Source organism: Sinohyriopsis cumingii, chromosome 5 (assembly GCF_028554795.1).
Source record: "Sinohyriopsis cumingii isolate HCF-2022 chromosome 5, ASM2855479v2, whole genome shotgun sequence".
NCBI lineage: Eukaryota > Metazoa > Mollusca > Bivalvia > Unionida > Unionidae > Sinohyriopsis > Sinohyriopsis cumingii.
In genome coordinates, this window is record NC_142965.1 from 55,117,385 (window position 1) to 55,143,239 (window position 25,855).

Consider the following 25,855-nt stretch of genomic DNA (forward strand, 5'->3'; position numbering starts at 1 on the left):
ATTAGCTGCATGATAAAAAGGGCATTAAATTTATATAAGAATTAGAGCAAATGACTAGGTTGCCAAATTACCCAATTTCATGGCAATCCATCAAAAACTGCACTACCAGATGTACTAACAAATGCTGGATGGAAGGCCAGACAGATGGAAACATGGATTAATTTAGACCTATCCACCTTCTGTTGAGTCAGTGGTATTTAAAAAATTTATAACAAAAAAATGACATGTAAATACTTTGAAGTTTGTTAAGGATCACTTCAAAGGCTATACTATTACCTGTTGTAGGACTGAGTTCATATAGCATGTGGCTCCAGCATTCTTCAAACCCACAAATCCTTTTGAGGGTCTGGGACCTACTGGGGGCAAGTATTCCCATTCAGTTAATGAAGGTTCCCCTGAAATTTGAAGAAAGATAATATTTTATTGTGGTAATAAATGACAATATTAACATTGGGATTGAGTCCTCTTTTGTGTTTTTTCTACATCTGTAAATGTATGACTGCATATATGAATGTTCCACACACATTTATAAAAGCTGCATATTGTGTCAGTTATAACAGTGAAACAGTGGGTTTAATTGCATTTTCCTTTGGATATTGTGCATATCAGGTAAAGATGTGGGTAAGTCCTGCCAATTATGTCTATCACTTATCCAAAAGGCAAGAGTAGATTATAATTATCTTGGTATTTCTAGAATCCCTATGCTTAATTTATTCATCTTGATATGGTTTTATAGGCAACACACAGACATTAAACTGTCTTGGCACAACAACTGAACTTCGACACAAATTAAAAAACCAACAGTCAATCCCAAATTCACTTAGATATGGCATGTATATTATGATACAAACAATACCAGAATTTTCATAACTGTAAACTCATTTACAACATAATGAAAGATGATTTTTTTTATTATTTATTTTTTACTGCGAGTAGGAGTTCAATTTTTTAGGCATAATCTTCTGACAATGACTCATTAGAATGACATCAGACTTTATGCAACTCTGCAGGTAATGTCTTCTATGTACATACCATTATAATACATTTCCATCAACATATTTGCTAAGCACTTGAAGTTGATGACACAGCCTGTACAGAGAGCAACTGCCAGATCAAATGCAGCTGTTATTGTTGCAGGTGCAGAGCACACCGGGATGGCCTGGTCTGATGGGAATTCTCCTGTCAACTTTCGACTCTGCAGCACAAGTTTTGAGGCAGGAAACACAAAATCCTCCACCAACTCCTGGAAGATGAAGTTACATACACCACATAAGTTTGTCATAAAATAAAGGTTTCATAGACGAAGTTCTTAACTACTCATTTCAAACAAAAAAGAGAAGGTACCACAATAAAAAAGAATTTAAATTACACAGGAATAAAAAGGGAGATCCTGGAAAATGGTAAAAGCCTTTCCTTTATAGAAAGGCAGGAAGCTCGGAGATCACTCACCTGGCTAACATCCTCAAAGACAAATGCAACGGCTGTTAGCCAAGAAATCTGGGCTTGTCAATGCAGTCAATTTTTTTACTAGTTTAGTCTTTGCTCAGCAGTTTTTGAGAAGTAGTTAAGTGTTTTTACCCTTTTAAAACCATATTTATGGCAGACAGGCACCATTTGTTCAACCTGATAGTTCTCTTTTAACAGGATGTTTTCAGTCAAATTCAGATGAATGTTGTTAAGAAAGTTTTGAAAACAAATTGAAGTTTCTCAAAATGGCAGCCGTATTTGATAAATAAACATCAGTTGGAGTTTTAAGGCTTCATGCCAGGAATTTTTTGTCATGTATGGTCACACTGATTTACCTTTATTTGTTGGCAGATCATGACCATTTGTACACACTTGAAAGGCCTCTAAGCCAGTATCGCTTCTGTTGGTGTTGGATATCAAGTAATATGTTTTAAGAAAAATTCTATTTTCAGTAACAGCAGCAACATTCAATGGTGAATTGGCACCAACTGTACAAACTTTAGAGGCCTTCATACCAGAATGCTTTTAGTTGTAGTCCAACTTCGTTCAGTGGTTCTTGAGAAGAAGGAATTTGAGCACTGTTCAATGTCTGTAATAGCAGCCATATTTAACACTGAATCTGAATCATTTGCAAAATGTTGAATGGCCTCCATGTCAGGATGCTTTCAATCAACTTTTGTTCAGCTGTTTCTAAGAAAAAGTTGCAGCAAGTTCTTGTCTTTTTCAGCAAGAGCAACTATATTTGACAAAGAATCACCATCATTTAGAAAAAATGTCCTTGCTAGGACGATGTCTGTATAATTTGGCTAAATTCTCTTCATGGATTCTGAGTAGTCATTTTTATTTTTTCCCCAATTTTGTTTTAGCAGCATCTCTTGTACAAATTTTAAAAACCTTTATGCAGTGATGCTTTCTGTCAAATGTGGTCTAAATTCTCCTTGGCAATTTTTGAGACACTTTAATATATTCTTAGTAATGGTGGCCATGTTTGTTGGTGAATCAGCACTATTTGTAAAAACTTGAGAAGCCTCTATGCCTAAATGCTTTCTGTAAAATTTGGTTTAATTCTGTTCAGGGGTTCTAAAAAGAAATCATCATATAGTTTTTCTTATTTCTATTGTTTTGCATTTAATGTCATTTTTCAACACATGATAGGCTATAAATGGCAGCCAGTTATCTAGAGGAGAAGAACCTGGAAAAATCCTGGGAAGAACCACTCACTCATATGAAGCTTTCTCACATACCCATGCCAGCCAAGCTAACGACCTGAATACATGAAGATGTTGATGATCTGTAAACACAATCGGCTTAGACCACTTGGTTACCCAGGGCTCTTATAACTTTTGTAACTGATGAAAGATCAGCATTATTCGCACCAACTTTAAAGGGGCCTAGGTGGCTAAGTGGTCTAAAGTGCTTGCCAGCCACAACATACCCTGTGGCTGGCAATTTAATACAAAACCTGTCAAGTTTACCCCTCGCAAAGTGGCTACATAATGGTGTTTACAGATCAAATTCTCACTGACATTTGTTCATTTCTCATAATGAGGCATGCAGTCTGATTATCCTAACTGCTGTGTGTTCCTTAGATGTATGTCAGCCCACACATGAATGAAACACTTCTAGCATAAACTAAACAGTTGATGATACTTTCACCAGTCAGAAAAGTGGTTTAGTTTAACAACCCATTCATGTCAAACCAAAATACCCAGATGTATAAATAGTTGCGTACCTGAAAAATAAAGGACAGATGTCACGACGAGCACTATAGCTTTAATGGAGTGACACATGCTGTGAAAAGCACTACTTTAAACAAATCTGCATAAGTTCTCGCATATCAACATTGTCCATGTGCACAGTTAGTACAAATTTTGCATAATTCATGCAATCAAACACCCTGACAGCATCTCTATCAAAGCAATCCAATCCTTAATATATTAAAGGAATATGAACAGGGCTCGAATTTAACACAAATTTCTTTGTAGCCAGAAGGACTAGTATATTGAGAAATTTACTAGTCCTGCCAAATCTTTACTAGTCCTGTTCACAAAACAATGTCACACAGTTTTCATGTACGTTTACCAATTTTAAAGTTCGAACAACCTGCAACAAAACGGGATGTTTTCTGTTTGTTTTTGCAAATTGCGCACACCAGTTACACCACATAACGTTCCTTTCTTGTCATAATTCAGCCATTCCCTGTCTTTTGTCAATTTCTTCTGAAACTTTCCATTACACTTTTCCCTATCATGAGAAATATTCCTCATCATTCTCATTCAACTTTTGCTTTTTTTTTCTGGTGGCTGAACACCTTGTATCAAATGCCACATTTTGCCTGTCTTATAAGCAGGGAATTGTGCCTTGTTTTGAAATAAGAGATGTTATAGTAGAGATGATGCAAATTATTTTAAGCAAGAAAAGGAATGGCCCCCTCCAACAATTAAATGGCCTCTCCCTAACAAAGACTTAACTTTAGCGGATGTTCTACATGATCAAAGCAGTGGCTACTGTAAACACTGTTATAAAATATTAGCATCAGAAGATAGTGTTAGTTTCAGCTTGGAAAAGGTGTGTTCCCATCAAACAAAGCCATCTGACACTCGGCGCGTTGTACTTAACAGCTCCAAGTACGGTATCATAATGCGTAAGTTTGGTAATTGTTCCTAATCAATCAAACCTCAATGTATTGATGAAATTAATAATAAATTTTCAAATCTTAGATGCCCTTGCTCAGAGATTTCAATTCCCAACAAATGCATGGCATTCTGCTTGGATATCTCCACGTGTATTCAATTATTTGTTCATTCTTGTAAGGGAAAAATATAAAAACTATTCTTAACATCATTGAAAAAGTAGTTGTATGGAAAGGATGTGTCAATAACGTAATCGTAATAAATTGATCTAATTCTTAAATTTATTTCGATGGAAATGTAAAATATGTAGTTTCCTGTTGTGACTGTTGTAGCAAGCAAAAAAAGAAAAGAACCTTAAACAAAAAAACGTGCAAACTAACTTCTTTGAATAGTTTTTGCCATGTTCTTTTATTTAGTATACCGCTTTGTAGTTTGTTACTATGGTCAAGTGAATAAAGTGTGATACGTCATTTTTTCATTTAATTCATTATCAGATTAATTCGGATCAATTACCAAACTTCCGTTGTTAATGACGGGACCATAATTTACGCTGTTAAGTGAAATGCACAAAATCGGATGGATTCTTGTTACAGAAGCACACCTTTCCGAGGCAGAAATTGACTTCATCTTCTCATGCTAGTATTTTATGACTGTGTTTATAATGGCCACTGCTTTGATTCTACAGAACATCTGCTAAGTCAAGTCTTTATTAGGAAATGGCGCAAACAAACGCTGACTATTGATAACTGAAACTTACTAGCCCATCGGACTATTAACATTATGAAAGTTACTAGTCCAACAGGAAATCTGCTGGCCTCGGGCAAGAGGACTACCGCTAATTTCGAGCCCGGTATGAAAACAACAAATAGTCAAAAACAATTTAGTCTACTATGTTTTCACATATCAGGCTATATGGTATACAAGCTAAAACATACCTTGATAAGATTAGTGCCTCCTTTTTCTGAACCAATGTGATACTTTTTCTCCACTGACTGGAAAGACAAGAGCTCCCTTGTGATACCAAGGTGCCCTTCTAACAGAACATCATCTACTGGATTCTCTCCGGTTTCCACCACCTGGTCCTGAAAGGATTAAAAAAATATATATAAACTTCCAATATCGCACAACTAGAAACTGTGTTTGCAAAACATGAACTGTTGCTACTGCTCAGCAAACCAGACAATTTTTAAGTCCCAAAATTTCTAAAATTCTGAAAAACTGCTGTGACAAGAAATTCTCATTAGGTTATTTGTTTACTGTAAGTGGTTTCTGCTTAATCAGGCAAACAAGGTTTTTGGCACAAATGTATCCAAGTATAAAAATTATGAATAAAAATGCTGTAAAATTGACAGATGCCAGATTATATTTATAAATTCACACATTATGATCCCTAGCCAAGGGAAATGCTATGAATCAGTGATCAAGGTACTGAACTCCTGATTCAACAAGCTAAGATTTTTCAAATGAGTTCAAGTTGGTTGTTTAGTAGAACTACATAAATATTTATAAACTCTCAACATCTGTTGAACAAGAAGATCTGATGCACATGTCTGGACATTAAAAGATATTTCATTGTCACAGGTTAACTAGTGGTTAGTATATTTTGATTATTGATTAGCATAAGTAAATTAGACATATTTTTCTGGCTCTAAACAGAAAAATAGTTCTGTAGGTAAAGTAATTTTAAATTAAACTCCTACAACGAAAATGGGCTTTGACATCAATCAGAAATGTTCCCAGGAGAGTCAAGCATAAAAAAAGAAACCTTAGTTCAAGATGCACAACTCTGAGTAACTGTAACTGAAGAAAATGTATGAACAACCTTCACATAGGTCTTCTTGATCTTTAGCTTCATAACGACTTTGGGTTCCATATACTTTTAAATGCTTAAGTTAATGGGTGGAAATTCATGAAATACAGATACATCAGTTTGTATGTTTGTGTCTGTGTGCGTGTCTATATATTTCTTTCGGGGATGCACAACATAGTGACAGACATGCAAGACTCCTTACCCTGACTTTCTTCAGCCAGGCTATCTCATTATTCAGATGGTTTTCTGCATTTGGCAAGTTGACATCAGTGCTGCATGCATAATTCAATAACCTACAATGAGATGAGAACAATCATAAATTTGGCTAGAGAAATTACAAGATCTGTTAATTGTAGAATGCATACACAATGGTCCTACATAAAGAGCTGTTTTATAATATGCCCTCACTGTATATGAATTAATAAGAAAAACATGAAGAAAAAGCTCAACATTCTAATTGGTTCATAATGCTGTTAAAGCCATTGTATTGTGGAGATCAATGTCAATCTGCTAAATCATGTGAGACAATAAAGCATCTGTATAAAATAATAAAAGTATGACCATGAATTTCGATGCTAAAGCAAGAAATATCTGTGTCCTGAAGGCAAGTATTATCTGTGCCAATGACAAACAATCTATTCAATGTGAAACTTTTCTAAGGTTAATACAAATGAAAGACTACAAGTCTAAAAATGTTTATGTTTGTGGGTTTAAAAAAAAAATGGAGTATCAACTTGATGTTGTCCCTCTCTATCAACAGATGTGTCTTTGTTACAAGTCTCTGGATGGTCAAAAAACAGTAAACAGCACTTACCTACACAATAGCTGATAGTATTCACTTGCTTGCTTTGCATGTTCTTTGACTGCATTCTGAAATATAATGCAATCAAATTTCGTGATTTATTTAACTACATTCTGAGATCTAATGCAATCAAATTTAGTGATTTATACTGCTTGAATTAAACATGTAACAGTAGTAATGGAAGTTTACAAAGAAGACAAGTTCATTTAATCCATCTCTTTTTAGGATCAAATTTGCCTGAAACCTCAAACACAATGGCTAAATAGGAAATTTCAACCCACAAACTTTCCATCAATAGTTTTTTTAATTTGCTTCAACCATGGTGATAAAATACTGAATAATGCATAACAGTTACTAATGAGGTGACTCAAAGGGCAGCCTTGCTAAAATTCAAACTTACATGCAAAAGAACTGAAATACAACGTCTCACCTACAGAGCATGCTTCACCCTTCCAATGTCCTGAAGATCACTGGATGCCTGACAATTACTTTGGACCCATAGATTAATAGTGATATTTTTTAATCCTGATCAAACATGCGTAAAGTCTGATGACAGTTCACAGTACAAGTATAAAACAATGCTTTGCAAAAAAAAAAATTAAAAAAATATACAGATACAGGGTTGCATCTAGGATTTGATAAATGTGGGTACTTGCCCCCACTGAATCTGAAAAAGCATGCAGTTTTAAGATTTTCACTTAAGTTTCAAATCCTGAATCGCCTGTTTGTGAGCTGTTATTCAACGTCTGTGAAGGGTTGATGTCCTGAAATTTGCTTTTCCAAGTGTGAAATATTTTTTGCCAGGTTTTACACACCATTTGCAAAGAATCTCATTGTTTTCTTTTATTTCCAACCATGATCGATTATGTTTCCAGTCTGAATTGAAAGAGTACTTTTTTCTCTGATAAGGGATTAGCCTGAGGAAGTGTTTGTTCGCTGTCATTGTGCCTATTGACAGAAACTTCTGCACCCTGACTGTTATTAGAGGTGTTACTGCTAAAATAATGAAAAAGTGTCGAGTTTTAACTGATTTAGCCATTTAACATGTTGTCCCATCAAGCCAAGCTGTATCAAATGTGCTCTTCTGATCTTTGTTATTAACCAATCAGAACTGAGCACACGACACACAGAAATATGTGATGTATTTAGAACTATACAAGTACAACATATTCGCCGAGTGAAAACTGGGAATTTTACAGCAAAAAATAAAATAAAACAATACATTCTTAACAAAAAGATGCGTACAATTTTTATTGTTTGCACAATTTTGACTGGAATAAGATTAAAAATCTTGCAGGAAATCTTAAATTTGGGGGGATTTAAAACATGGTATCTATTTTTGCTTGTATCCGTGCTTTATTAGCACTAGGCATGACTGACTGTTTGCCTTTACTAATAATGCTGCCAGAATCTGAATGTACAGTACATGTGACTAACTCATACAGTATTGTTTTGCAGAGATGTATCACGTTATCTGCATGTGCCTTTGTGTACTAGTATGCACAGTTGTTTTTAACTGCAAGCATTCTTGTCTGCAGTATCAAAATTAAGGTAGCAATACTCACAGAAAGTACAGTAAAGAGAAGAGTGATGAAGAAAACCAGTGGACGTTGACTGCTACTACACTTTGTCGCCATTAGAAAAAACTGTTCAGCTGCTGATATTCTGACTGGCCTGTAACATAAATGCACATAGTAAGTTTCTCCCTAAAACAAATTATTTAAAGTACTTACAGTTTATTAAAAAAAAAAATTAATTGTCGAACAAGATATTTCATCCATTATTATATTTATTTCACATTACAAGAGAAGTCTGCTTTATACCCTCCGAATTCGTAACAGCAAAGAGGGTCAAAGCTGATTCATTAAACTGAACCTAACACATCTTGCTTTTGTTGCAATTCTACCTAAACCTTAACAAATGCAAATTGATATGCATACAGCAGAAACTGCAATGAAAGTACAAGATGCCTGACCCCCCCCCAAATAAAATGATATGCAACTATCATTTTTACCTACATGGATATGTAATGCTCTTTCTATTTCATCTTCCTACATATTTCTGTTGTGGATGTTGGATTTTTCTTTTCTTTATTTTTTTCCACCACACTGTGTTAAATTTATTTTGTGATGTGTCAGTCTAAATCAGTGCAATATTGTTATGTAACTTTAGTATTATGGGCCTATGCCTATGCCCTATATTACCAATAAACTATTATCATTGTCAAAACCCATGTAAATTTCCACAAATGGGAAAAACTAATATTCCAAATACTACTCTGCTGGAATGAAGTATCTATGTTACAAGCATGTACATCTACAAAACTGTAGCAACATCTTTTCACTTTTATCACTGATAAATTTAAACTTGTTCTAAACAGTTGATAAAAAATATCACACACAAAACATTTCCTCAACTGTCACTTTGCAAACAAATCAAACTATAAATACCAATTATTCATGTAATAAAAATCAATACATATTCAACTTTTCATCAAATGTTCAGTAAATTCTGTCTTGAAGATCATTTTCAGTATCTGATGAAATGTTTCATCATTATTATCATAAATCCATTGTCTCTGAAAACAAAATATTGTCCAAGCTGGTTGTACACTAATTTTTCAAATATCAAATTTCTGCCCATGTAATATCAACATAATGATTGACATACCTATGTTTGCAAATGAGAAGAGAGTCTATGATGAATAACTGCCAGGCCTTCTCTTTGTGTAGCACCTCAGTGGCTGAGGGACACAGCAAGATGCACACTGTCAGTACTTCTAATGCTTCTTTGGCTACAACCAAGTCATCTGGGTCAGGGACCTGGTCCTGGGAATTAAGAAAGCCACCTCTATAAGTGTTTAATACAATTTGGTTTCGTTTACTTGGGCTCTGTATATGCATGTGTCTCATCAACCGAACAGCATTTTCTAAGTATTTAATCTGATTTTCTTTGAAACTATTTGTAACTTCATATTACTTGTCTAATTGAAAGAAAGTGAAGGAGCAAGTGTCCAAATAAAAAACATTACAATGCATTGTAAATGTAGCAAAAAAAAGCAAATGAAAGATATAGTAACCAATATATCGTAGGAAAAAGGTAATGATATGAAAAGTAAAGTGGCATCTATAAAATGTGCAGAAAAATCTGCATTAAGATCTGTTCAACAAAATAGAAACGACTTAATACCCAGAAAAATTAAAGACCTATGCTCATACTAAAGTACTCTGCTTCATGCAAACATTTACTAACCTAATTTCTTCAAAAAGAGATCAGATCAGATACATCAAAATTATTAATAGTTTATACTCAACATTTTACTGTTACGAGAACAAAAATAAGCAACAAGTACTGACTATAGGACTAAATAACCACAAACCCCACAAGAGGCAGTGTCAGTATTTTGTGTAGACAAGTCTACATCAGCAAGCTCAGTTGCCAAAGGAAAATAATTTCATATGCTCACGACATGATCTTACTTCTGAATATGATATGATATGAAAGATTATTTCTTAAACATGGATCTCCTGGAAAACTGTGTTTTGTATGTGAACAAGCAATGATGTACCTTCAATGCATCTTTAAACTGTTTAAGATAAAATCTTAAGATGGATGTCACTGCTGTTGCCACTGGAAAAGTGGTACCTAACATCTTAACACAGATGTTAATGTTGTAGCTATTGGAAAGGTAGTGCCTATAATCTTAACAAGGATGTCATTATTGAAGCCATTTGAAAAGTAATGCCTATGTCTTTCATGTTTATAGAGGCAAGGCATTTATCTGGGCAGGCTGATTCAAGTTTAGATACGATTTATTTCATTATTTCATGCTGAAAGTATGTTAACTGCTCCCAATGTTTACAGCATACTTTTGATGGCTTAGGATCTGGTGTATGGTGGTCTATAAAATCACAGAAACTAGACCAGGAGAATCCAGAAGAAACCAATGAACTTTGATGATGACCAGTTACCCCTGAATGTGCCAGAATCAAGAATTGAACCCTGAAGTAGAGTGGAACACAGTGAGCAATATTACAACTGCATTATCAAGGCACATGCTAAATGTCGACTAGAAATCATTTCATAGTCAAAGTCAAATACGAATGTGAAGATCAAAATATTTGAACCTGAACATACAAATATTTCCAAATTTGTATCCAACAATTTATTTGAAGCATTTAGCATTGTTGATTCAAAGTGATCTGGGGAAGAAATGTTCTTACTATGGTCTTCTTTCTCACCATGTGCTATGCTCAAGTCCACTGAGGACAGTAAAGGAATGCTATTTGTACATGTTGATGTCTGTCATTTTGTATTTCTGTATCATGTTTTTATCAAGATATGTATAATCTTCATTGGTAAAAGTTTATTTCATTATCTTTCTCAAACGTTCTAAGATGAATAACAGCACTATCCATACACAATTTTTGATTAGACAAATATTCAATATCTTTTGTGATACAAGTACACTTTCACAAATGAATTACAATCAGCAATCAGACATGACATAAGCTCATCTGTTATCGAGATATACAGTGAATTTTTACTGTTTGCATACATAAAATTTCATTTGACTGGAAAATCTCAAGAAGAAAGATGTGATCATAATGGTATAATCTGAAGTTAACAAATGAAAATATTTTGAGAAAAACAGAATCTCAGTAAATAATTGTCTTTGAAATTCCATCTTACAAATCTTGAAGATGAAAAAAAAGACATCATTTTGATAAAACATAAATTTACCATTATGTGGTTCTTACCTTCTCATGTGCTTTGATCATCTCTTCATTAGAAGAATGCACAAGATGTAATGACCCACTACTTGCTGACCAGGAAATTTTTTGGATAGCTTTGATTGTGCTCAGATCTGGAGCTACACCAGTGGCCTAAATGGTGGATGAAAAAAAAAATTAGAAGTACATATCTCCAATAAATACTTTTCTGATACTAACATGAAGGAATTGCTTTTACTGCTTTTCAAAATCCACACCCATTGAAATAGCAAATTCCAGCAGTTTCTGTTGGAAGGAAGACTTATAGAGGTATGGGCAAGGAGGTAATAGTTATGCAACAAAACCAGTCTTGAAAGACCATCTCTTCTGCCAATAAAAATTGATCTCTCAAGATGGATAGTCTCTCAAATGAGGTCACCACAAAAGGCATCCAATAAATGTGTGCAGGAAGAATTTTGTCTCTCAAGACAGGTGCTTTCTAATTAAATAGTTTCTTCTAAACTGATTTTACAGAATATTAAATGGCTTAACGTATTTTTGTAAAACAAGGCACTATTGATGACACAGAACACTGACAAAGAAACCCAGAAAAGGTTTCATCAATATAAAGTTGCATACAAAATCATGGCCTAATATTCAGAAGCTGTAACTCGCTAAATGAATATATAGAGAAGCTAACTGTCATATTCTGCAAATGTTATATCAACGAAGAGCTGCATATAATATTTTCTTAAAAGCTCACAATAATAATCATTGGAATTATTGTGAAAAAACAAAAGTGGGCAGGTACAATAACTCAAAACAACACTAAATGAAGCTGTGTATCAAATCTGATTTGAATCCAATTAAGACTGGTTGACATACTGTGCAGAAATTAAAGTGAATCGGTCCAACAACTAGATGCCATAACTGTTAAATAATTACATAAAATACTGAAAATAAACCTCAGCCAAAATTGTATCAGAATCAAACTGTCTGCCAAATTGGGCTGAAATCTAATCATAAATAAAGGAATTGTTGTGCAGATATGAATAATGGTCTGTAATCCTTGGATTATAATTATGGTAAACAACCATACAGAATGCATACAAACTCAGTAGAAGCCTTATCAATATAATCAATATCAAGATGCCTATAAAATCTGATGGAAACCTAACCATAAGTTATTATGTATAAGATAAATTCTGTGAGTCTGACAATCAAGGACTATAACTCTGCAAAACAATGCAGAATGCTAGAAATCAAACTCGGACAAAGTCTCCTAACCAATTCGGCCCCCTGATCCCGTCTGTAGGCGTGATGAGGCTGTACCCTAGTTCCAAGCTCTGCAGGATCAAGGTCATTTAAGATACACCAACGTGAGCGGTATTAAAAAAAAGCAGACAGACATAGCTCTAAAATGATATCAAATAATCTGGAAGTTCTAGTTGCACTACAAAATACAGAGAGAAAAACCTCATTTTTGGACCTGTTTTTTTTTTCATCCAAAATTCGCTTGAGATCAGAACGCGATTTTGTGTCCGGATTTTAGACCTTTTGGCCTCAGATCTAAGGCATACTGGTCTTAACTGCACACAGACAGGTGAACCTTTGCAAAAACTAGGATAAGGTGGGCATGTGGAATAAATTGCAGTCTCCATACAAAAATGATGTCTCCATTAAGCAAAAAAAAAAAAAAAATTATATTGCTTTAAATGTGTGGTCAGAGTCTATGATTCCTTGTTATTATTATTTTCAATAAATGCTTTGGTAAACTTGTATGATTTGTCAGAAACAAAACCCAATGATGCCTGTGGAAGTGATGTTGCATCATTTGTCTACTTTTACACTAAATAATTTCTTGGAAGAACATCTTTTTCAGTTACTGATGTCTTATTTTCATGCCTTGTTGCAAGACTAACATAAAGTTATAAAAAAATATAGCAAGTGAAACATTTTTATATCATAAATTAGATTTTAAAAGATGGATGAAAGTCAAGTAATCATTTTTCCCAGAGCACTCATAAAATCAATGCCATTGCAGTTAACTGTATTGTCAACAGCATCATCATCATCACTGATGGCCTAGCAGTAACATTCTGCACTTTCAATCTAGTTGTCACAGGTTCTATCTCCCACTTCTAGTCTTTCATATGAGACTTATACCTATGGCCTGAGAGGCTTTCATGGCAGAGTTGTATAAGATGCTTGTCTTGTGATACAGATCTGAGGGGCTTCCATGGCAGTGGTACAAGATGCTTGTCATGTGATTATTTGCCTCCAATGAGTAAATGAGAATGTTGCCAGTTACTTGTGGAAGGTCAGTGGTTCTACATAAGTGGTGTTTGATGTCTCAAAAGGACTTGGATTTTCTTCAGCAGTAAAACTGGCTGCCATATATAGATTCTCTTCATCTGAAAATGGTGTAAAGGCCATAATGATCTAGTGAAACCCCAAGATCTCATGTCTTTGACTTCAGCTGTTGGAGATAAATTTCAAACCAACAGAGGCACCATATGCCCAAGTGTACTAAGGTGCTTGCTTTTACATCACTTGCACATCTCACAGAGTGAGTTTGTGTCACAGATCAACCAGTTTAGGTTGGTGGTCTTTCGGGGTTCTTCCTCCACCTAATATACTGTTAAAAAATCACCCAAAAAACCCAAATCAAACCACACTAAATCAACCAACTAATCAACTGTGGCAACAGCAGCAAAGGTACTAGTCAATCATTTCTGCCACAGCTGTATGAGTTTATAACTTCTGACTCAAGTAATTTTTGTAGACCTTAGAATTTCATCAATTATGCCTTTCTGACAGTTACCTAAAAGTCATCATCAGTTGGAGCAAATGGATTTTTCATGGTGAGCATGAGATGGAAAAGTCTTGAGCAATCCTGCATCACACAATGCCGAAAAGTTTACATTTTAGCTCGCTTAAATTTTCTCTTAACAATGTTCATTGTTCCAACTAGAACTGTTATAACTTATTCAAGCCATATTCACCAATATCTGGAGATATGGAACTGTAATAAATATTTGTAACAAAGTATGAGAATGCATCAATGTTTTTCAATGATGCATTTGAATTGTGCAACAGCCACAATCAACAAACCAAGAAATAAAGTTATTCACATCTCTCAGGCAGAAGTATGGTATAATCATAATCTGCCAAAAGATTTTTCAATTTTTAAATTTGCCAAATATTTTTCCAACCATACTGATTCAGTGGGCATATCACCAGAATGGACAGGAACAGACCAGAAGGTTAAAATTGATTTGATACAGCTTTTAAGTAGCTAAATTCACATTGGTTTAGTAAACTGTACACCCTTTATGTCTTCCTTTTGATGAAATTTCTTACTGAAGCTAAGAAAATAATGTTGCACACATAAAAAAGAGGCACACTTTCTACTCATTACTGTTTGTATTATACTTCTCCATTCCAACCTGTTCTTATGATCTTGTCCCCCCATATACTGTCTGTCTTGTTTATGTATCTAAATTTCTCACTTACTTTTCCTACTACTATACAAATGTTCTGTGAAAATGCATATCAGTGTGAACACAATGGGGAGACTAAATCCAAGATTGAAAACTTCTACATTTCTGGATGTATTCTGCTTGGATTCCATATTTCTGCACAAAATTCAAGAGTTCAGGACTCTGCACTAATTCAGTTCCCAATGTAAATTTGTACAAACACCATGATATTAAAATTCAGTAACTTTAAAGTTTGAGTGCTTATAATCAAATTTATATGATTATAGACACATCTATGATGACAGCTTTTGTGAAAAGAAAACCATAACAGCCGCACCATTTTCTGGATCTATACAAATTTGAAATGTGTGCTTTCAATACTGCACCAAAGAGTCAGCTGCTGATTTCAGTAATGAGTCGTCCAAACTCGGGTCTGCAAAGGGATGGAAATTATGTTAATAAAACAATGTCCCTCACTTTTTTCAGTTACAAGTAGGACAAGCTCTCAAAAGATTGTTTTTACTAAAATCTTACTTTCATTATTAACCAATCAGGGACAGTCAAACCGATATATACTCTATTTTATCTTCACTGATTTATAGTATGGTTCTTGTTCTTTCACATCTGTAGTAATGTGAGTCCTTTAACAACTCTCAATGGTTGTAAGTCTTTTTCGACCATGCTGAATGGACACGCTGTAAGATAATGTTAAAGTAACAGAAATACCATGGGATAACCAGAGACCAATAAAATCGAATAGTCAAGTTATCTCCCCTGCAGGGATGCTGCCAGGATTTCAGGATGTACTTTTGTTTTGTGTGATCTCCAATGAGAAGTGGTGGCGGTGGGAACAGCCTAAATATCTGTCACTCTTTCTTGCTCTTCCACTCTGTTACAGCTCTAATGAAATCAAAATTCTCAAAGAGATATCATCTCTAGTTGTATAGCGATTATTACTGTGATGTCATTGGGCATGGTCACGTGGTTGTGGTGGGGTCTTGGTTGGGATGGCATAAAGACCATAAGCTTATTCCATATTTGACAGCTAATTATGATGTTGTCAAAAGAATTCAAAAATTTCTAACAATTCAGTTGGACTCAGATACTTGACTCATAGTCAATGAACAGGTTCTAAAATGGATGTGTTTATTTTGGAGCTATGTTCCTCCATCACATTCAAGATTTGGATTTACTAAAGGTGAAATTGGCACAGTTGCATCCTAAACTACTATCGTGGCTACTTCAAATGTTATTTAATGTGAGACTTTAATGCAAGAACTCGTAGCTTCTGTGATTTTTGGGTTTCAAAAATTAATTTCTTCTCAAACAACTCAATTTGGTGCATATTACATTGTTTTTTAACGATACGGAGAGAATTCTTGATGTGTACAAATTGCGCAAGAAATGAACATCAGATCAGAAAATTATTACCACTGGGAAAATACTGATAGGAATATACAGAAATAATGATATAATTATTGAAGTAGAATATGTGGTGACAATATGAGCGCTTGTTCTATAACTTTGTGCAAAATACATCTTGTACAACTATTCTGTTGTTTCTAACAACATTGTAATATGGCAATAATTTCTGTCCACTTTTTACCCTTAGCCCCTTGCTAATTAATAGTTTTAGATTTTACAACATTAAGCACATTTTACCTTTCGACAATAACACATCATTACAAAAATTTAGATCGCAAGAAAATAGAAATTACAATTTTATTAAAAGCACTGGTACCAGTAAGACTAAAGGAGATGGTATAAAAAAAAAAAGAATCAGGTTGAACAGATTAGCAGTGTAGTAAAGAATCCATATACACCACTCCCTCGATAACTCTCGCACATCGAGGTCCAGAAACATCGACCACACTATAAGTGAGGCGCGAGTTATCGAGGGACCTATAAAATAAGCCCCAAACCAATAAAGTGATTGACGACATAACGGCGAAATAAGGGGGGGGGGGGTAGGCAGATTATACTGTTGAATACTCACTTTATAACTCTTCTGAGATTAAATGTTAATAAATATCTCTTCATAACGGTGTACTTTATTATTTCCTCATAGGACAACATTAATTTCAGGATAAATTACAGTATATTGAGGCAATCATCGAAAACATTACTCCACGTGGTTTCCGTTCGCTTAACATGTGTACCACTTCACACATTGTGTACTACATCACTAATTTTTATGTTGAATTGGATACATTCTAGTTTTATTGTTTGATCCAAATTAGACGTTTTTTTTTATATACAAAAGATTGATGCTTTTCGAGAAAAAGTGTCGATCGAACGATAAATATTTCTGAATGGGATAGAAGTAAAATGGAAAACAAAAAAAACAAGGGTTAATCAGTAGACATATTTAATTGGTCTACAAATTTAAAACAAAGTAAATTAGAACAAGTTAATACTTGCCGTTTGTGCCACGCTTGACAAATATCAATTCACTTTTTGAAAAAATCAGTTATTTATGTGTTACTCTTTGGTTTCTCTGCCACCGAGCAAAATCCCTCACATTTCTCAACTGCATGAGCTTTACGTAGTCAACATTTTGGGTCTCCAGCCACCTTATGGCAATATCAAAATATTTGATTGCTTCCTGTGCAGAGGGGTGGGGGGTGCAACAGCGTCTGCATCACTTTCAACACTTGTGTTACTCCAGTTAGAATCGTCTTCTGCTGCAAATTTGTTCGCTATAGAAATAATTATTGTTTCATCTGACATGTATTTCGCTGTGGGGCAATCACTGTCAGCACAAATCCACTCCTCCTTATCATCAAGAGAAACGCCCATCTCAGGACCATGAGTCTGTACGAATTTCTCCCAAACAGCCTCGGCATTAATGACACTAGTTTCAATGAAACATTCTAAGTCACTATCATCGTCGTTGTCTCTGTTACTGTTTTGCTTTACGTCAAAGGCAGCTCCAAGACCCTTAATCCAGCACCCGAGGTCTCTTGCAATCGATTTTTTTTTAAATGCAACAAACACTTCCCCAAGTTGTTGATCAAAACAAAGCCGGCATGTACATGTAATTAGGTTCTCACAGAAGTACTCACGGGTTTCGATGTGACGGTCGATTGACTCTTTTCATGTTTTCAATGAACATAATATGTTGTGATTATAAAGTTTACACTGAAACGGAATTAAAGGATTAGAATGTGACTTTCACACAGGAAGACGTTTAATTGGTGTTTATTTCATTCTCTGTTGCCACCTGTTAGCATTTACCATAAGTTTTCATTGATCGCTATTTCACCAGACTGTTTATTTACAGTATACTGACAACTATTTATCATAAAAACTTACATAATATATATCTTTAAACAGAGGTCTCGCTAGGATTTTAAAACTGGGTCTTTCTGCCTCTGAAGTCAATCACTAAATATCAGTACATTTTCTCACTCGACCGCTAGTCAAAGCCTTTGAACTAGCCGCCTAGCTGCTGCATCATGTTCTTTTTTTTTTTTTTTAATGTACTCTTATAAAATGGCAACAGTACATCAAAGAGTCTTTCAATCACTGAATTCTCTCATTGTAAATATCAGCACAGTTAACTGATCAACACATTTTCCCACAAAGCAGGTGGCTGAAACAGGACCGGCAAATCTTTGAATTTTCCTGCGCACCTATTACATGCATACGGAGGACTCCCGCCTCAGTGATTTTCTGCGTCCCAGATCAAAAATTGGCGCCCAAATACGCGTAATTAAGCGTTTTCGAGATCTCTGAAATTAATTCTTCTTTAGAACTTGCAAATTTCAAAAGATGGATTATATTTTTACGGGCATTAATCACCATTTTCAATGATAAAACGAGCAATGTATCAAGGTTTAATTTATCAATTCTTATCGTAATTTTTTCATGTTCAGCATATTTTTAAAGATATTTTAAATACATTTTCTCTGGAAAAAATCGGGAGCCAAGACGGACACCGCGTTATAAGCGGGATTGCAAGTTATCCGGGCGCAAATTATCGAGGAAGCGGTGTATCAGAATGACATCAAGTATTTTTTCATCAATTTCATCATCAGTTAATGATACTGCTTAAAAATGTATTGTACTAGATAATAGACTTTTTTAGTTATCCATTTTGCAATACAAATACCAAATGATGGCTTGGAACTAAGTGCCAAAAGGTCTGCAGAAAATATCAACATGATCAAAATATACATAGGAAGAACCGAACACAAACAGGACAAATTTTATCCACCCTGCTTTGAGTTTACACAAATCAGCCAGTCTCTTATGTTTAATGTCATTTAACTTTTGCACATAGAGATCATGTACATCATTTGGTCATACATCTGCATGATACAAAAGTTTGTCTTTTTATTCTTTTGTTGCCACAGTGGTTCTGCCAACTAGAGATCTACACACACTTAATTATGTATGGGGATTCTCTGATGTTCACTATGAGCATTAATCTGTTGTTTCTGAATTTAATATGATCCTCCTCCTCTGTGTATAAATATTATTCTGTGCTGTGAACTCCTTTCATTGCCTGCTGTCTGAAACGCATATGCATAACTAGCTTGAACAAGTTACTGTTCTTTATGGTTGTGCAATTTTCAACATCTCACATGTATGGCCCCATGGGTATTCTCTCTTGGATATCTCTGTTCCAAAAAGAAAACTTCTGAACCAGAGGTCTCGTTGGGATTTTAAATCTAAAAGTCCATGGCTCCCATTTTGGTAAAAATATGATTCCCACCAGGAAAAGTTGCAGTCCCCTCTCAGAAAACTATGCAAATTATAAGAACTATTGGTTGCCATAGAGTTTAATTTCTACATTCTTTATAACACTGACACAGCTCTTGCTTGTCCATCAGAGTGAGTCTGAATTTTTTCGATCCAAGGAAGGTCTTATTCAAAGCACTTATTCACACACTTTCTTACACTTGGCTACTGTCCCTTCCAAACTATCAGTTTTAGCAATTTTAGCACTCTCCTGAATCTCATTACAATCTTTGTCAGTTTGCCAATGAACCCCAAAATACTCATTCAAGTCTAAGTCTCAACATGTCATGATTCCGAGGTCACTTGCACTGCTTATTTTGTTACACTCGGAAATGAACACAATAATGAAAGCTAAAGTTGTTTATTTGATGTACTGTTATAAATGACCACATGTACGTCTCTGGGTATTTCTGCCTCTGAATACAAGCACTGTAAATATCAGTAGATTTTCCCACCCAGCTGCCAGTCAAAGCTTTTGATCTTGCTGCTTAACTACTGCAGCATGTTATTTTGATGTACTCTTATAATGGTGACGACGGGTGGGGTGGGTGGGGGCTTTCAACCATTAAATTCTGTCATTGTAAATATCAGCACAGCTAACTGATCAACACATTTTCCCACTAAGCAGGTGACTGAAGCAGGACTGGCAAGTCTTTGAATTTTACCGCCCACCTAAATAAAAAAAACTGGCATCCAAATATGCGTGATTTTAAGTGTTTCCGAGACCTCTGTCAATTTTCACTAACATGAACCCTACCAAAGATTCACTTCCTTGAATCAGTGTTTTGCTGCCTCTCATGGCAGATTTTTTTTCTAATGCTGTATTAGGGTTTTAAGTCCAACATTCCCATAGTCTGCTTGTATAGACATGGGTATCTTGAATAAATATAACCGGCATATTGTCCATCAACACGTACATCGGACTCGCACTCAACATCAATTTTGGGTTCAAAACCACACACTGGTATTTCCAGTGACATTTTCCCAATGTCCAACAGACCGATATACATGAAATTCATTGTCATCATAGCTATCATCAGCCAGTATTTGCCGACTGAAAACATCATCTGAAGACAAACCGTGTTGTGGTTCAACCATTTTGGTTTCCTGTGTGGCCCTTATTGGAAACACACATCTGTAAAACTTCCATGATGAAAGTAAGGCTAAAACTCCATAAAATGCTTGTTCCAGGGCCAATGAACCAATCAAATTTAGTTTAACAGCCATTCATGCTGAACCGAAGTATCCAGATATCTGGATGTCGCATCAAGTGCTGTGAGACAGCTGTGGCAGCGTGAATTACATCGCAAAATGCACTTTTAAAGTTAAAAGTTTAATAAAAATTGCATAGTGTGCAAAGCACATTTTTTATATCTGCGACAATGACGGAATTTGCTAAACACGTATCACTGCTTTAAAAGTACGCAAATTCGTACAAATTACGTGCACTCGCATGTATTGGCATCATTTTCTGACCCAATGTTTTATTCACGTTAGACCGCTAGGATGGGGATAGATGCAATTTTAAATATATTTTTGTGGGGTTTATTTTCTTTCTTTCTGACAACCCCACCAGCGATTTCTCATTTTGTTAACACAACCCACAACAGAAGTGATTTTCCTAACCAACCTTCCACTGTCAGAATCAAAATAGTTCGAAACACAACCTCCTACAGAAGTTTTTTTGAAGTGCCGTCCCATGGGGGGGGGGATATATGTTTTACTGGAACAGCCCTGATCATTATGTCTTTAATCCACTGACAGACTAGACTAAACTTGGCATGGGTGAAACCTGACCCGGTACTTGCCATTTGCATTAATAGTCACATGACTTCACAAATTTCAAACAACAACAGCGGAAGTCTAATAGTCATGTGATATCAACAACAAACTCCTTTTTAATGTTGTTGTACAAAATTTCTATTATATTAAATGAAAGTCCGATACCTTTTGTAAAAACCAGAAAGAACATATAATTATCAGCATATTTATTTTGAGAACAAACTATAAGAAACTTGGCCAGTCTGTTTCATCAAGCAAAGTAGTCTGGTTCCCTGCTTCGTATGTTCCCTGTGTGAGAAAGCACACGTCAACGTAGTAGTCACGTGATACAAAACTCTTAAGTTGGAATCGGAATAAATACAGAGAATTTTGTGCTCTTTCGTTTATGTATTTTTATTACAACCAGTATACGACTTTCATTTCATATTTGTTTCTACAATATTTGAAAATGGCAGTTGTGAGATTCTGTGTGCCCGTGTGACTAGCAATCGAAATCGCTAGTACCAGCTCAAATATCATCAACAGTTTTATTGTCTTTCAACAGATTAAAGACATAATGATTTTAATACTTGCAATTTCTGAGAAAATAAATCATTTTCATATTGATTTCATGCAGATATAACTTGATTTAACAACGTTTAAGTTTGCTAACCCATCCGCTAAGCGTCTATGCTATAATGCCACCATGTTGGCCTCTTGTGACACCAGACTGGTTTTCATACCTTCCATATAAAAAAAAGATACAGATATTGAGCTGTCTGTGAAACAAAAATTCTACTAGAAGAATCAAATCTATTGAGCATTTGGATTGTCTCAACAAATATATTTATGGCAAGCACCCAAATGATCCATACTGCAACCTCCTAATATTCTGGTTAGAACTCAATAAATATAACTCACAATCAGTTCAGTTATGACTCAATTACGTAGCTGTGGAGGAAAATTCCTGGGTTTTTCCTGACTTTCATCAACATTTGCAAAATTCAAGGACTTTGCACAGTCAGGAAAAAAATTATCCTTTCTCCTGACTTCTTCCCGATATCCCGGTAGTCTGGGAACCCTGAGAAAGGCTTGATACGATAGGAAAGATAACCTGCTATCTTAATGTTAAGGCACCACAATCACTGGTCATGTGACCACTATACCCTTCGAAGTATAGGATTACTGAACTCTTCTTAACAATAAACATTTTTACAGGCTAATCCTGTAAAAGCGCAATAATATGCCCATGGGAAGGTCGTCATCTGGGCAGTAGCCACTGGACACACTAGATTCAAATTTTTTCTCTGTCTAGATCAATTCTGCATATAAAAGTTTCAGAGTTTGACTATGCAGCTAGCCATCATCTTTTGTCTTGGAGCAAAACGCTATGTTTTAAAGTGATTCTCACAGAGATTGCTCATATTTTACTAACTTAAATCTTCACAAGAACCTTGGATGCCAAGAGTATAGCTCACTTCATCCATGACGAAAGGGCTTGAGGGGCGATATCCTCTTTCCAGGAAAAAAGTCATTTTCTTGTTCCAGCATTTTTTTCTGTGCATTTTAAGGAATGCTTGAGATAACAGACAGGATCTTGAATGGTGTCTTCTCTTGATGTAAAAATGTAAGGAGGAAGTGGATGACGATTCTCTGATTGTGCTAACAGAAGGGTGTTCTAGGCTACACAGCCTGGCTGTATCATTAAGACCATGGAATCATCCAAATTGAACTGTTGATAGTTTGTGTCTACTGAAAGGGAATTTAACTTAGTAACCCTGCATGCATGAGCAAAAGCAGATGGGCTTTGTATGTGGGAGGGACTAGATAATCAAGTCCAAAGCCCCTCAGAAATAACTTGGACTGCCCTTTCATTTTTCAAATATAGGTCAATCCAACGCTGATAGAAATGAAAGAAGTCTGGTGCCTATAACTGGGAGGCTGACTGAAGACTGTCAGGGTGGCGAGTCAATCACAGTAGTTACGAGGCTTACGAAAAATGAAAGCTATTTCACAACACGTTGTTATTAAAATGAGTTGAAACATATTTGCATTGTGCATACTCAACATGTACCAACAATACAATGTTGGAGCACTGACAGAATAAATGAAGTCCAAACTGCACCAACAATTCATATGTTGATCAAAAGTTAAAACTTATGTTCACCCCATTACACTAGAAAATAGTCTTTCTCAATGAATGGTTTCAATTCATCAAGATTTTTAAATGATTTGTGTGATGTCTTGCAAAGCAATCTCAATAATACTAAACAAAAGCTTAAAACTGGTGTGGCACCTCTCAGCATTAGTCAGAGGGTGGTAATGGTTCAGAGTTTCTTCCAATTATATATATATATATATATATATATATATATATATATATATATATATATATATAGATTATTATCTTTTCAGGAAGGCTGGGTTCAGAGGTTAATGTGATCAGGTAATATATGCGAAGAAAACAAACTTACATACTTTTGAATTCTCTTTAAACAATTGCTGTGTCTCTGAACCTTTTTTTGAGAATATCCTCAACTATAAGGGGTGCATAAACTCCTTTCTCAAAGAAAAGCAACAATACATTTGTAACTTTACTTCTTTTTACAAGGCCTAATATCACGACTGTATTAAATATCCCAAATGCTATCCAATGTATCAAAAGCAAGATAATGTAAAATCTTGGAGAAGAGAAATTGAGAAATTTATGAAGCTGGGGCCAGTATTTGCAGGTAATAAGAGAAAGGTATACAATAAATGCAGGAACTCTTCTGACTAAAATTCTGAATATGATATGAATAAAGAAAATTAAATGACCTGTTCTACAAGTTGTTGCCCAAGCCTGATGGCAACATTACGTGTAGTGAACTCAGTAGTATGATTTGGTATGTGATGTAAGGCTGTCTGTAGGATGACCGCATGACTGTGTTCTGCTGCTGTAACGCTGGGACTGTGTGAGTCATTACTGCATGCATCCACGACCACCTGTAATTTGGCGTATCCTACTGTTGTCAGCATCAATTTACAGATCTTCAGGGCAGTCACATATGCAGACCTAGGAAAGATAAATCAATAATTATAAACATCTTACAGGGCAGTAACATATAAAGACTGACCTAAAAGTGGGCATATCTGCATCATGGCAAGTCACAAGATAAATTTACATATATAAGACGCAACAAAGGCCAGATTACCAACTAGATTTGTTTATAAAGCATGTATGCTCCAAATGCAGACTACAATGCTTAAAAACGCAGAAAATTTGATAAATTTGTATACTGGCATCAAGTCTCTTTTATACATATGCAATCAAACATACCTCATAAATGTCATGCATCTACTCTAGTGATTTTTTCCTTAATTGGGATAAAATAGCTTCAATCAAAAAAAAAAGAAAAGGAAAAAGGCCTAAGTCTAAACAGTTAAAAAAATGTGCAAAAGGTTAAGAAAAATACACTGATGATCTAATATCTAATTAAGTAAGTTTCATATACATACAGATGTGCATACCAAATTTTTTTCATCTCACTTGATCAAGTCCACAATGTTAAGATATGTGTACAAAATGTAATGTGTCTGATTTGTGTGTGTGTGTGATTTGGATTTTTAATGCTGCTTTAACAATTTTGCAGTCATATCGCTACGATGTCTGCAGTGTGACAGTTTATAGTGATGTCTAGCACTGAGGCATCATGCCACAGACATGTTGCACGATGCAAACCAATCACATTATCCTGACACCAGGCCGACCAGTCCTAACACTAACCTCTTCATGCCGTGCGCCAAGCAAGGAAGATGTTAGTACCATTTTTGTAAGTCTTGGTATGACTCGGCTGGGGATCGAATCCACAACCTCTCACATCTGAGGTGGATGCTCTAACCACTAGGCCACCGGAGCAGTTGTACAAAATGTAAAAATTTTGAATCATGAAAATCTAATAAGATTATATCAAATGGATTTTGCTTAATCATGTTAACAAGGTTTTGTAAAAAAAAAAAATCCAATTTATTTTTAAATTGTGTACACAACTAACAAATTGTCATAGTTTGACAAATCTAATCAGGTCATTTGCATATAAGACGAAATATGCAAGCAAAATATTTGTTTAATGATTTTTGTGCAATCTTGCAAAGGGCTGTTCAGTAATACATATACCCCATAGGGGGAGGCACTTTCAAATTCAATCCACACACAACAGAAGCAATTTTAAAAAATTATGATCCACCGTCAGATATGTTCTAATAAAATTACACTTCCCCCTATAGAAGCATATTTTTTTAAAACATAATTTCTGGCTATGGATTAGTGGGCAGTAGAAGCGATTTTTTAATATTGGGTTGGGGACAGAAGTGATTTAAATAACAGCTGGCTGGAGGTAATCTACTGAATTCATATACATAAACTCTGTTTCCTAAGTGATCACCATGTCTTGCTATTTTTC

At 35.2% G+C, this 25,855-nt stretch overlaps 1 protein-coding gene across 3 annotated transcripts in view; it reads right to left on the reverse strand.

The window, feature by feature from the left end:
• LOC149799209 (ubiquitin carboxyl-terminal hydrolase 9X-like) overlaps positions 1 to 25,855 on the reverse strand; it is a 197,299-nt gene that overhangs the window by 80,114 nt on the left and 91,330 nt on the right. For all 3 annotated transcript variants that reach the window (XM_089958476.1, XM_089958475.1, XM_089958477.1), the window contains exons 27-35: positions 24,231 to 24,468; positions 11,473 to 11,598; positions 9,383 to 9,540; positions 8,278 to 8,386; positions 6,725 to 6,780; positions 6,113 to 6,203; positions 5,036 to 5,182; positions 1,033 to 1,243; positions 277 to 395 (exon numbers count right to left, since the gene is read on the reverse strand). In XM_089958476.1, coding sequence (XP_089814602.1) covers positions 277 to 395; positions 1,033 to 1,243; positions 5,036 to 5,182; positions 6,113 to 6,203; positions 6,725 to 6,780; positions 8,278 to 8,386; positions 9,383 to 9,540; positions 11,473 to 11,598; positions 24,231 to 24,468 — 1,255 coding nt within the window. The remainder of the gene's footprint in view (positions 1 to 276; positions 396 to 1,032; positions 1,244 to 5,035; positions 5,183 to 6,112; positions 6,204 to 6,724; positions 6,781 to 8,277; positions 8,387 to 9,382; positions 9,541 to 11,472; positions 11,599 to 24,230; positions 24,469 to 25,855) is intronic.